General features: G+C 36.0%; 1 protein-coding gene across 13 annotated transcripts in view; it reads left to right on the plus strand.

Moving 5' to 3' along the window:
- RCBTB1 (RCC1 and BTB domain containing protein 1) overlaps window positions 1-14,029 on the plus strand; it is a 73,248-nt gene that overhangs the window by 53,725 nt on the left and 5,494 nt on the right. For 10 of the 13 annotated variants that reach the window (XM_036011378.1, XM_036011380.1, XM_036011376.1 and 7 more), the window contains 3 exons: window positions 895-1,021; window positions 3,453-3,670; window positions 4,125-4,255. In XM_036011378.1, coding sequence (XP_035867271.1) covers window positions 895-1,021; window positions 3,453-3,670; window positions 4,125-4,255 — 476 coding nt within the window. Of the gene's footprint in view, window positions 1-894; window positions 1,022-3,452; window positions 3,671-4,124; window positions 4,256-9,345; window positions 10,099-14,029 lie in introns of those variants that run through there. The other 3 variants (XM_028526802.2, XM_036011381.1, XM_036011382.1) reach the window with 2 other exon arrangements.

Below are 14,029 nucleotides of genomic sequence, written 5' to 3' on the forward strand. Positions count from 1 at the left end.
TGATTAAGTCATCACTTTTATCTTGTGGACAGTCACAACCTATCTCTATCCATAGTAGCTTCGTTCAGTGCCGATGAGAGTAGGGTCTCTGGAACTTTATTTCCCTGTTAGCCTTCTTGTTTTCCTTTGTGCATACATATAAAGCACAAGAAAGTGTTATATGGATTTCTACTATTGCCTTTACTTTTCTTCACAGTAACACAAATCTACTTACATATATCTATAATCATAATACCAGTTCTCATCAGGCAATGAAATCCTGTTTTTGTAAAACTGTTTCCTTTGAGTATATATTGTTACTAAGTAAATTAGCTCTGTTTTTAGATAGTGTGTAAGGGTTATTGTTTGTACATTAATTTGTAGAGTTGAGAGGGATGTTTAGATTTCAAGTATCAGGGGAAAAATGTACTCTGTGTAAAAACATGACTTAGCATTACCACTTAAGTGGTGAGTTTGTTTCTTGTGACTCCTTAAGTAGAATGTAGTAACCACTTAAAACTATCCCAAAGCAGGGCAAAGGTGTTGTTAGTGTTCCAATCAAGGAAAATTGTCATGTTTTTAGCCCTAGATGAGAATCACTCAAGTTGTTAACAAGTAGTTATTATAATCATGGGCTACCTATAACTTTTCTTTTTTAAAAATACACATTTCTAATGACTAATTTAGTATATATGATTGGTTTTGGCCTTTTCAAATATGCATTTCATGGTAGGTTATACACTCAGGATGCTTATTTTAATACTGTGAAACAGATTTGTCAGGTAAGGCATGAACTTTTTTGAAAATAATCTAGTGAAATTATCCATCATGCTAATGATTATCTTTTTGATGTCTGCCACATATTGGGTATGCTTTCTCAGCTTTCTCTATTAATTATGTGTTCATTGCCTTCAGAACATGAAGACTTTTTAACAGTTGCAGAGTCCCTGAAGAAAGAATTTGACAGTCCAGAAACTGCTGATCTAAAGTTTCGAATTGATGGGAAATATATCCATGTCCATAAAGCTGTCTTGAAAATCAGGTATTTTTGCATGAGATAACCTTACTTTCTCTTTATAACAGCTGTTTCTTTGTTATTCCATAAATTGGGTACTGATAAGAAACAGCCTTGGCAGTAGAGAGAAATGGCACAACTTCTTTTTGCAGATAGTATCAATCCACTCATTATCAAAGAGTTTTGCATGCATGTGTGTGTTCACAGGCATACATGTGTCTTTTTGAAAAAGCATAATGTAGTATTTGTCTATATATTTTTTAAATGAAGGATGTTGTGAATATTTATTTCCAAGATACCTATTTACATGGTTAAAAAACCCACAAAACACTGTCAGGGAAAAGTATATATATGAGGTCTGTATGGAAAAAATGCAGCCATTGTTAACATGATGAGAATAGTTGACACCACATCAGTGTAACCTGGCAGCCAAGGAGAGTGGACTAGAATGCGCATGCATAAACAGTGTTGACTTCACTGTGCTATTCTGTGGAGGTGGTAGATGCTGTTGAGTGGGCATGTGTACTGTGTGGTCATTGTATTCATAATGAGTGAGTAGAGCAATGAATCTGCATCCAATTTTGCATTAAGCTTGAACATTCCTCCACGTAAACTATTTGGATGATTCAGAAGGCCATAGCTATGGGCAGCTGGTGTTTGGCAGCTTCATCACAACAAAACTCTTGCTCATGCATCATGTCTTACGAAGAGTTTTTTGGCAAAACATCGAATCACCCAGGTGACTCAGTCTGCCTACAGCCCACATTTGGCGTCCTGTGACTTCTAGCTTTTCCCAAAACTAAAATCACTTTTGAAAGGGAAGAGATTTCAGACTGTCGATGAGATTCAGGAAAATACAACAGGGTAGCTGATGGAGATTCCAACAAAGGATTTTGCTAAGTGTTTTGAACAGTGGAAGAGATGCTGGGAGAAGTATGTGAGGTCCCAAGTTGCCTACTTTGAAGGAGACTGAAGCATCATTGTTCCATGTACAGTGTTTCTTATATCTTATTCAATAAATGTAATAAATTTCATTACATGGCTGGATAGTTTCTGGATAGACCCCGTGTACCTCCTTTTGCTCTTAATTAAAGATTCATTTTTCTCAAGGAGAAAATTCTCATAGTCAGGAATGCTGGTTTTCTGGCCTGGGTGACATCTAATTCCCAATTAAAAGTTCTTTAGCTGTATGTCAGGAGTTCTTTGTATAAATGTGATGGAACTTTGTATTTATTAGTAACTATTTGGATTGTTGCTCACTGACGTTGCCATTACAGAGAAAGAGTCACATGAAATCAGACCACTGAGAATTAAACTGGCCATTTACAAGTCTTTTTTATAAATGTAGTTAAAAACCTATTTACAAAAAAATTGGTTTAAGGGAATTGAAAAGCTCTATGTCATTCATTACTTAAGGGAATAAATATCTGCACCAAGGTATTAATTGAAAAATAAACTGGAAATGTTTCTGTCTGTGAACCTGTGGACAACCAGGCTATTCCTTTCTTGAATAGTTTTTTGACCCATTTTTATCTATTGTTCCTTGCTTAAACATCCATTTCTTTTTACTTCTCAGATGAAGTAATTCGTTAGGTAAGTGGAACCATTCTTCTGGTATTCTGAATGAAGTTTGAAAACATTTCATGTTTATTTATACTGTATCTCATTTTAGAAGGGTTTTAAAAAATTATAAAGTATGTCATACTCTAAGAAAATCTAATATTCAGAAATCAGTTCCTCATACAGGTGGATTTGTACATGTTAATACAATACAAAAAGACCCCCTTAGATTTCTTGATATCATGGTTATCCTTGTGAATGTGTTTTATAAATACACTAGTAACAGGCTTGGAAGGAGAGGAAAGGGAGCAGGGCAAAGTGAAAAAAACAAAATAGGAAGTGATGGCCATTTTGAACATGAGTCAGAAAAAAAAGGAAAATTGTCATATAAGATAATAGAGCAATAATCAGCTTAACCATAATCCAGTTAACATTTAAAACAGTTTTAAGAGTAGGCTGATTGCATAAAACAAAACAAAAGAAAACCAGATGAGTCATTTGAATGTGTTACTTCGTAGTGATAAGTGTGAACTTTCACTTATGAATTTCCTTTAATATCATTGTTTAAAATACATTTCTGTACATCTTTTAAACAACAAAAGAGCAAAAAGTCTCTATATGAGCGGGGACTGCCAAATAGAAATGGTAGCACTGCAGAAGTGCTAGGTTCTCCTAGGCTCTACAAATAATTGTTAATATATCATAGGAGGTACTCATCAAAAATGAAAGTGAGTATATGTAAAAGGCAAATATAAAAATCCTTGCTCATGGAATCTTTTTTTTAGGGTGCTAAAGATTCACGATCCTGGTGTGTGCAAAGCCAATTATAATAAAGATACCTGTAATACATGTTTATCTTATTCCATCAACTGAATTGACTTTTGCTGTTCTGTTTTAGGTGTGAGCACTTTCGATCCATGTTCCAGTCTTATTGGAATGAGGATATGAAAGAAGTGATAGAAATAGACCAGTTTTCTTACCCAGTGTATCGTGCCTTTCTCCAATTCCTCTACACAGACACAGTTGACCTACCGCCTGAAGATGCTATAGGTACTTCAGCCACATTGGGAGTGGCCAGGTCACATGGTCAGAAATATATCTCCTGTTCTTCTTATGGTATTAAAATAAGAAGTTTCAGATTCCTTGGCTTTCATATGGCTTTTTAAAATATTTGAAATAAATATCTTTAAAAATAACATTGCATGGTTGTAGTTAATAATTATAGACACAGTTTATGACTGGACTTATTTTAATTTTTTAATATTGAAGTATAATTTCATAATGGATTTAGCATGCCATTTTGGAAACAAAATGAGGGGGGAAATTTTATTTTGCCCTTTCTTTGTACTATAATAAAAATTGTGTAAAGTGAGTATAAAGAGGTATGTTTGGGAAGTCAGGGAGGTAGAAAGTAACAAAGAACTTATTTAATAGAACTCTGAGTATTATTCATTAAGAAACTTCTACTGAATTACCAGCATAACTCTGTGCATCAAAATTAAATATATACATATAAACTATAGAAAATTATCATAAGATTTATTAAAATGTCTACACTTTTAACTTTTAGGCCTTTTGGATTTGGCAACATCTTACTGTGAAAACAGACTGAAAAAACTTTGTCAGCGTATTATCAAACGGGGAATCTCTGTGGAGAATGCCTTTTCGTTATTCTCTGCTGCAGTCAGATATGATGCAGAGGTAATGTAAAACCACAAACAGGAACTCAAACCACTATTAACTACCCATGTGCTCCTTTTTCTCACTGAGACAAGGACCATGATGAGTAACTTCCCTTCTATTTAGGAAATCAGTGAAGTGCCTGATCCCTGAACAATGAAATCTGGTCTTGCTTCTTCATTCTCTGTTCATTACTTCAAACATGGTTATTCCTGTACTTTCATTTTTAACTAAGATAAGAAACTGAGGTTCCAGCAGCTGTACTACAGGTTGGAATATGAAGTGCACACCTAATTTGACTAACAAACAGCATATTTTAGTTCATCAAGGTCAGCATTTATATATTTTTTGACTCACTTTGCTGTCTCCCCTGCCACCCTGTCATTAGCCATGGATGCCATATGGTTTGTATCTGTGTATGCTCTGAAATTCTATCATTGTCTAATTATAACACATTATTCATGAGTGAAGAACTTGTTCGGGACTCTTCTTTGTTTGTTTTGCACAATTGGATTCTTTTGGGAATCGTGGATTTATAGAGAGTCTGTGAATGAAAGGGCTTTTGGGAGTCTGAAATTTTGTTTATATGCATTTTCTTTCTTTCTTTTTCTCCTTTTTTTTAGAGAGAGGGAGAGAAACATCAATTTGTTGATTCACTTATTTATGCATTCATTAGTTGATTCTTATGTGTGCCCTGATTGGGAATTGAACTCTCAACCTGGGTGTATTAGGACAGCACTCTAACCAACTGGGCTACCCGGCCAGGGCCTTATGTGCACTTTTTTGAAGTTAAGAACCAAAGTATCGTCAGATTGTAAGCTCCTCATGAGCAGGAACTGGATCTTACTCATCTGCGTATCCTACAGGGCCTGGCACATAGTGGGTTTGGGATGATAAATGTTTGTTGAACCATCTGAAGGGAGCTTTAGGCTGGTATTTTACAAATTCATAGGGAATAACAGGTAGAGAGCAGTAGTCTTGGAGTTCAAGATGTCTAGTTAGGATATTTACCCTAAGTGGTGCAATTTGTCTGTTCTTATAAGTATTTTGTCATCACATGATGAGATAATACCTGGTATCAGGGAATTTACCAAACACTGCAAAGATCTGCACTGTGGCCATGGAGATGGGTGGAGGACAGACTTCATTTTTAAGCAATTAGGAATCAAAGTGGACCATTATGTCTTCTATTTTCAAATGTATCCTATTTTTATTTGAAATTATATTATGATTATAAATATTTGATAAGGCCAAATATAGGTGATGTTTTCTGTAGCCCTTTCAACAGATGGAATAATGATCAAAGCATATATTTTTTTAAAGATTTAACTTATATACTTTTTAGAGAGGGTTGGGGAGGAAGAAAGAGACTGAATCATCAATGTGTGGTTGCATGCCCCCTTTTGAGGACCTGGCCCGCAACCCAGGCATGTGCCTTGACTAGGAATAGAATCTGTGACCATTTGGTTTTCAGACTGGCACTCAATCCACTGAGCCACACCAGCTAGGGCCAAAGGATATTTCTAATGAAAACTAGAAGTATAGTTTTTCCCCTACCCTTTGATACCATGAGCTTCTTTATAGGAAATGCTATTTTATTATTTCATTTTTTTCTTTTTATTGAATTAATTGGGGGTGATACTGGTTAACAAAATGAAACTGGTATCAGGTGCATGATTCCATAACATGTCATCTGTACATTGTATTGTGTGTTCACCACACCAAGTCAAGTCTTCTTCCATCACCATTTATACCCCCATGCCCTCCTATACCTACCCTTGCTCTGGCAGTCACCACACCATTGTCTATTCATGAGTTTTTCTCTTCATTTTTCCTTTCAGCTCAATCATTCCACCTCCCCAGCTGGCCCCCAAACCTTCCAACCCTCCCTCCCTACAGCTATCAGTCTTTTCTCTATAAGTCTGTCTCTATGTTGCTTATTCCTTTTTGTTCATTAGATTCCACATATGAGTGAAATGATATGGTATTGTCTTTTTCTTACTGTCTTAATTTACTTAGTATCTTGCTGTCCAGGGCCATCCATGCTGTTGCAAAGGTTAAGATTACCTTCTATTTTATGGCTGAGTAGTATTCCATTGCATAAATGTACCACAGCTTTTTTTGTCTACTCATCTACTAATGGGCACTTGGGCTGCTTCCAAATCTTGACTGTTGTAAATAATGCTGCAATGAACACAGGTGTGCATATATTCTTTTGAATTCGTGTTTCAGATTTCTTCAGATAAATTCACAGAAGTGGAATTGCCAGATCACCAGGCAGTTCTATTTTTAATTTTTTGAGGTAACTCCATACTGCTTTCCACATTGGCTGCACCAGTTGCATTCCCACCGCCAGTGCTGAGGGTTACCTTTTCTCCACATTCTTGCCAACACTTGATTGTTGTTTGTTGATTTACTGATGATAGCTACTTCTGACAGTGTGAGGTGATATCTCACTGTGGTTTTAATTTGCAAGAAATGCTATTTCTTTAGACTTAATTTTTACCCTATGATATAATTTTAAATTGGCCAGTGTCTTTTCTCTTCAATTGGTGATTGATTTTAGAATCTTTTCTGTGTTTCTCTATATTCCTTCTCACTGCTAGTGAGTTCCAAATTCTTGGGATAGGTTGTTGCTGGCTAAAACCACCTGGACAGAGGCAAACATTTTGGCTGTAGGAGTTCGAAATTTCTTCCTCACTTCCAGCTAATGTGCACCTCAGAAAGTTTACAGAAAAAGTCTTATGTCAGCTGATCATTCCTTGATTAGTTTTCTTTTTTTTAATTTTCAGTATAAACACATTAAACACTCTCTATTATTTGAGACCACAAATGCATGTGGTCCCTCAGAGTCTACTACAATATGAGCATATACTTAGTATTCAAAAATAAACATCAGGTTAAAAGAATAAATGAATCCATTTGAAACACGTAATCACAAAGCTGTGCTTATTAAAAAAGCTTTTAAAAAACCCTACCAACATATTTAATACAGAAAATTAGAAAATAGAAGACAAAAATAATCACTTCTTTTAATGATTTTTTCTTTTGTTTTTAATATATTTTATTGATTATGCTACTACAGTTCTCCCATTTCCCACCTTTATTCCCCTCCACCTTGTACACCACCTCCCACCCACATTTCCCTCCTTTAGTTCAAGTCCATGGGCCATACATATAAATTCTTTGGCTTCTACATTTCCTATACTATTGTATGCTCCCTCTGTCTGTTTTCTACCTACCATTTACGCTACTTATTCTTTGTACCTTTTCCCCCTCTCTCCCTGTGCCACTCCCCGGATGATAACCCTCTATGTGATCTCCATTTCTGTGATTCTGTTCCTATTCTAGTTGTTTGCTTACTTTCTTTTAGGTTTGGTTGTTAATAGCTGAGTTTGTTGTCATTTTACTGTTCATATTTTTTATCTTTTTCTTAGATAAGTCCCTTTAACACTTCATATAATAAGGGCTTGGCGATGATGAATTCCTTTAACTTGGGAGGCACTTTATCTGTCCATCCATTCTAAATAATAGCTTTGGTGGATAGAGTGATCTTGGAATACTTCTTTCCAGCTCTTTCTTGCCTGCAAGGTTTGTTTTGAGAAATCAGCTGACAGTCTTATGGGAACTCCTTTGTAGGTAACTGTCTCCTTTTCTCTTGCTGCTTTTAAGATTCCTGATCTTTAATCTTGGGTAATGTAATTATGATGTGCCTTAGTGTGTGCTTCCTTGGGTCCCACTGCTTTGGGACTCTCTGAGCTTCCTGAACTTCCTGAAAGCCTGTTTCCTTTGCCCGATTGGGGAAGTTCCCTTTCACTGTTTGTTCAAATAAATTTTCCATTTGTTGCTCTTCCTCTTCTCCTTCTGGCACCCCTATGATTCAGATGTTGGAACGTTTAAAGTTGTCCCAGAGGTTCCAAAGCCTCTCCTCATTTTTTAGAATTCTTGTTTCTTCATTCTGTTCTGGTTGAATGTTTATTTTTTCCTTCTGCTCCAAACTGTTGGTTTGAGTCCCAGCTTCCTTCCCATCACTATTGGTTCCCTATTATTTCACTTGGCAGAGCCTTCATTTTTTCCTCTACTTTGCAATCATATTAAACCATTTCTGTGAGCACCCTGATTACCCATGTTTTGAACTGTGCATCTGATAGGTTGTCTATTTCTTCATCACTTAGTTGTATTTTTTTGTGGAGCTTTGATCTGTTCTTGCATTTTGGCCTTTTTTTTTTTTTTTTTTTTTTGCCTTGTTGGGCCTCTTATGTAGTAAGGGTTGGAGCCTTAGGTTTTCACCAGGGCAGGGTAACCCTCATCCCTGCGTTGTGACACTGGTGTGGGGGAGTGGTCCAAGAGGGACCAGTGCAGCTTGCTCTGCCCTCTGCTGGTTTTGAGTCACTTCCCCTGCCACCCACAATCAAATTGGGCCCTTCTGATGATGATTCACAGGTAGGTGGGTTTGTGTATGTTCTAGAACCCTGTGGGTCTCCCCAATGAATTCTCCTATAAGGCTGGAGGTTTCTCCCGCCACCTCAACCCTCACAGGTTTATTCAGTCAGAGGTTTTGAGCCTTTGTTTCCCTGCACTGGAACCCCAGGTTGCATGGTCTGTCTCACTCCCCAGTTTATCTGCACACAAATGTGGGACCGCCCTATCTGCCAGCTGCTGCCTTGCCTACCCAGGTCCTCCAGCCTCTGCCTTGCTATAAGTCCTCTCCACATGGCTGTCCATCTCCACCCCTCCTACCAGTCTGGATGAATGATTCTTCTTAAATTCCTTGGTTGTCAGACTTCCATACAATTCAATTTTCTGGCATTTCTGGTTGGTTTTTGTTTTTAAATTTGTTGTTAGCCGCCTTTTGGTTTTGTGAGGAGGCACAGTGTATCCTTCTACCTACACCTCTATCTTGGCCAGAAGTCTCTTTTTTCGGTTTTGATAAGAGTTATATATTGAGTAATGTACTTTTAGATTTTGTTTCCTTAATGCTATCAAATGTAGTAAGTGAATAAATGAAGTCTTTAGAATATAAAAATAAAACCCACTTACTATATCTATTAGTTGATAGGATGCTAATACTAAGCCAGTTGAAATCAACTGCAAAAACTATTATTTTTCAGGAGCTTAACTTTGGGATACTAGATGACTTTTCCTTCATTCTGTGGGTTGATATGTGAGAAGATGGAGACTACCTGCTTCTCACATTTCTTTCCTTTTCTATAAATGTTATTGTTGTTCCTCCATACTTCCTTTGACAGGATAATTTTGAAGCAAATATACACAAATAAAAGCAACAAAAATGTATTGAGCGATACTTATGAAGGGTTTTGAAAGTAGCTAACTCTTGTGGAGCCCTTACATTATGAATACATTGTCAAAACTGTCTAAATTTTAACAAAGTGAAAAAGGACTTGGAGAAGAAGCACTTAGTATTTCTCTAGCACAAGTCCAAATAAATTCTGACATCAAGGGAGAAAATGGAGTAAAATATTATCTCAGGATAGTTTTGTGTCACATTATAAAAAATTCGAAATGCTTCTATTTATACTGTTTCAGTAAATTTTTGTTTTCTCTGTATATTTGAACTTTAGGAGAAACAGTTGGGAAGAATTATTTGTTTAACCAAATTAGAGAACTTTCCAGAAAATTCTACTTGTTAAGCAACTTATATCTTAGAATTTTGTTCTTGTTGGTAAGCCATAAATATAAGCCCAGAAATCTAATCCCAAAATTGGTTTGGGATGTGATATTGGAAAACTTTGTGCTGAACTCAGGTGGTTAGCATTTTTTATTCTTTCTGAGGGCCAAATTAAAAGTTATCTATGATCAGTAGATTGTAAATATTTTTTTGAGTAATGAGAGAAAGCACCTTTATTTTTATTTTTTTTTAAAGATTTTATTTTATTTTTAAAGAGAAGGGAAGGGAGAGAGAAAGAGAAGAAGAGAAACATCAATGTGTGGTTGCCTCTTGCATGCCCCCCACTAGGGACCCAGCCTGCAACCCAGGCATGTGCCCTGACTGGGAATCAAACTAGTGACCCTTTGGTTTGCAGGCTGGCGCTCGATCCACTGAGCCACACCAGCCAGGGCATCACCTTTATTTTTTCATATAGTTAGACACTTAAGTACATTCTAAAAAAAAAACAAATAAAACCCACTTCAATCTGGAATATTTTGTACTTGATATATTATAAAATGAATTATAGACTTAACAGTTTTGGGGGTTTTCTATTATAATTATTTTAACAAGTTTAGATAGAGGTGTGATTCACCATATCTTGCTATCTGAATGTGTCTCAAGGTTGGCTTGTGACACAGAATAACAACTTGTTTTCAGAATATATATAATGACTGAAATAATTAAGTCAAATGTTTAAAAATTTGGGATGATGGTACTTCCTTTTTACCCGGCAAGTCCACTCCTGTGATTATACCCTAAGAATCCTGAAACACCAATTCAAAAGAACTTATGCACACCTATGTTCATAGCGGCATTATTTATAATAGCCAAGTGTCGGAAACAGCCTCAGTGCCTATAAGTAAATGAGTGGATCAAAAAACCGTGCTACATTTACACAATGGAATATTACGCAGTAGAAAAAAAGAAGAAACCCCTACCTTTGTGATAGCATGGATGGAACTGGAGAATATTATGCTAAATGAAATAAGCCAGGTAGTGAAAGACAAATACCGTATGATCTCACCTATAAGAGGAACTTAATCAGCAAAACAAACAAATGAGCAAAATAGAACCAGAGGCATGGAAACAAGGAACAGATTGACAGTAAACAGAGGAGGAGAGAGGGGTAAGGATGGAAAGAAGAAGAGTAGTCCAGGCACATGTATGAAAAACTCATGGGAATGGACAATAGGGTGGGGATTGACAGTGGGAGCAAGAGGTAGGATGGACAGAAGAGAACAAAGGGAGAAAATTGGGACAACTATAATAGAACAACAATAAAATATTTAATTAAAAGTTTTGGTGTGAAATTATAAATTATTTCAGATAGCAGTTTTAAATTTTGATCTTCCTTACTAATTACAACAAGTATTTTACAATGTTTGCTTCAGAACCCCTTTCTAATAATTTCACCACAAATTGTCATAAACATGGACTTTAGTTTCTAAAATACCAACAATACTGCATTAGACCTTGAATCTCCCACTTCCTTATTCCATGGGCTTTGAGAAAACTCTTTCATCCTGTCATGAATTTTGTTCAACTACTGGTCAAGTGATCATTCTTATTCTTCTTGGAAATATTTTCTTTAAAGTCCAGCAGTCCTGTTATAATTGACGTATCGGGTTGGGTAAAAGTTTCATTTTCTTTTGTAGGCAACTGAAGATCTGTTCATTTGAAGAATGAGGTGAACAGATCACACAGGTTCTTATAGTATTTCAGAATTATCAGAAGGATGTTTATCTAATTCACACATCAGAGCAAACTGCATCAGGGCACTGGTTGCTGTGTGAATAGGCTTGGTTCTGCCAGTCTCAAAGTTCATGCAAATAAACTTGAGGATTCCAGTTTCTCTTCAAGTGCATTCAATGCTTTCTTTTCCATAGATCTGCCTTCACCAAGATTCAGTTACTTATTTAAACAATGGATATTTAGAATATTTTCAGCATTCTCTAGTTAGATATTAATGTTTGAAACTGTTAAACATTGTTGAATACTGAGAAATCTCATGAACTGAAACTAATTGAAGGGGAAGGGAAGCGAGTTTGATGTATTTTTATTGATATGTAAACTGATTTGCACTTAGAAGTGCCATTTGTATTTTTATACTATACAAAAAAAGTTCTTAAAGTTTATGCTTGAGGTAATCTGTAATTAGTAAACTGAAAAAAAAACCTCATTCCTCATACATACTACAAAGATCTTGTATTCCAAATTAGTTGACACAGAAGTGATAAGGTTTTACAGTGCTAGAATTCAGTGCACTCCTCTTTCTCTTTGAATTTGAAATTATGTAACTAAAAGTATTTAAAGATCCTTATGTGATAGATTACATAGTTTGAAGAACTTTCTTGCTCATTCTGGCTATTTCTTCCTAAATTATGTGTAAGTAAACTAGTTTTCTGTTGTTGATAAATAAGAGTGAAGTATGACTTATCTCCCTGTGGAATCTAATTTAGTCCCTAGAGCTATTTATTAACCCTTGAGTTAGAGTAACAAGAATAGTGCTTTTTCTTTAGTAATAATGTGAGAGAAAATGTTACATAATTTAACACAGAGCTTTCAGCTGTACATTTATTCTGCCCACTGGGAATCTCTTATTAAAAATATTGATCCACAGATATGTTAACATTTTAATGCATTTTGAATTACCTATAAAATGAAACTCTGCAGCAACTGGCTGATACACATTAGATGGGGTTTATCTCCTACTAGTTATATATCTCCAAGGGGTGGGGGCATCTTTCAGCTAAGGAACAGAGGGACCCTTAGGATAAAGAAGTCCATGTTTTCAGAGGTCTGCATTGAGAAAGAAAAAAGGTGTGTATCCATATGTTTGTGTGGGCCCTTCTCCACTCTGCCTAAAATTTTCATCTCATGGTGGCTGGAAATGTGAAACCGAGACCGTGCAGTTTAAATGTTGTTGAGTTCCTGGTTTGATAGAACCCTGGGTACCTTCACTAGATCCAGCCACATAATCAAGCTATTTGTGCTAAGAGCTTTTACTGGGACTTGTTTTTATATACTTAGTCTCTGTATATATTCCAGGTACCTACTTGACTTAATAAATATATGTTCCAACATACAAAGGAACAAACAACATTATAGTAGAGTTTTGCTGGGGATGACAGGATGTATTAGCTAGACAGAATTAGACTTTTTAATTGTCTGGTTTACCACTTGAATATGTCACTCTTTTGAATGTTGGTAGTTGGTGATTTCCATTTGTCAGACTGAAAAAGTATGTGATTATCTTTTTATATTAACCATCTGAGAAATTGGTGTGACAGAAATTGTGTATTAGTCTAGAAGGTATTTTTATTTAGGAGAACATGAAAGTGAAATTTTTTTAAACATGTCTATCACCTTAGGTTAACTACACCTCTTCATCACTCTTTTATTTCTTATAGTCTTCTCTTTAATCTAAATAACTCACATCTTAATTCTTTTCTCTGACTTCTTGAATGTGGCAAAACATATCATATAGACTAAAGTTGCTTTCAGCTTTTTAAAATAATCTCTTTAAGTATGACTAAACCATGTGATAACCAAGAGGAAGCTTCCCCTCATAGATGGTGTGTGCATGTGCATATGTTTTGAAGAGTCAGATGAGATAGGGGACCAATTGCTCTTACTGTGTTGTGAGTAAATAGTACATATTTTTCTTTCTTTCTTTTTTTTTCTTTTTATTTTTATTTCAATCATTGTTCAAGTACAGTTTTCTCCCCCCTACTCCCATTCCAGCCCATCCACCTAACCCTCCCCCCTTCCCCCCATTATCCCCCACCCCTAGTTTTTGTCCATGTGTCCTCCAAATTTGTTCCTGTAATCCCTACCCATTCCCCCCTGAAATTCCCTCTTCTCTCCTCTCTGGCCACTGTGAGACTATCCCCTATTTCAGTGTCTTTGGTTATATTTTGCTAGTTTTTTGTTTTGTTTTGTTTTGTTGTTTAGATTCCTGTTAAAGGTGATATCATGTGGTATTTGTCTTTCACTGCCTGGCTTATTTCACTTAGCATAATGCTTTCCAGCTCCATCCATGCTGTTGCAAAGGGTATGAGCTCCTTCTTTCTTTCTGCTGCATAGAATTCCATTGTGTAAATGTACCATAGTTTTTTGATCCA

The sequence above is a fragment of the Phyllostomus discolor genome, chromosome 11, assembly GCF_004126475.2.
Source record: "Phyllostomus discolor isolate MPI-MPIP mPhyDis1 chromosome 11, mPhyDis1.pri.v3, whole genome shotgun sequence".
NCBI lineage: Eukaryota > Metazoa > Chordata > Mammalia > Chiroptera > Phyllostomidae > Phyllostomus > Phyllostomus discolor.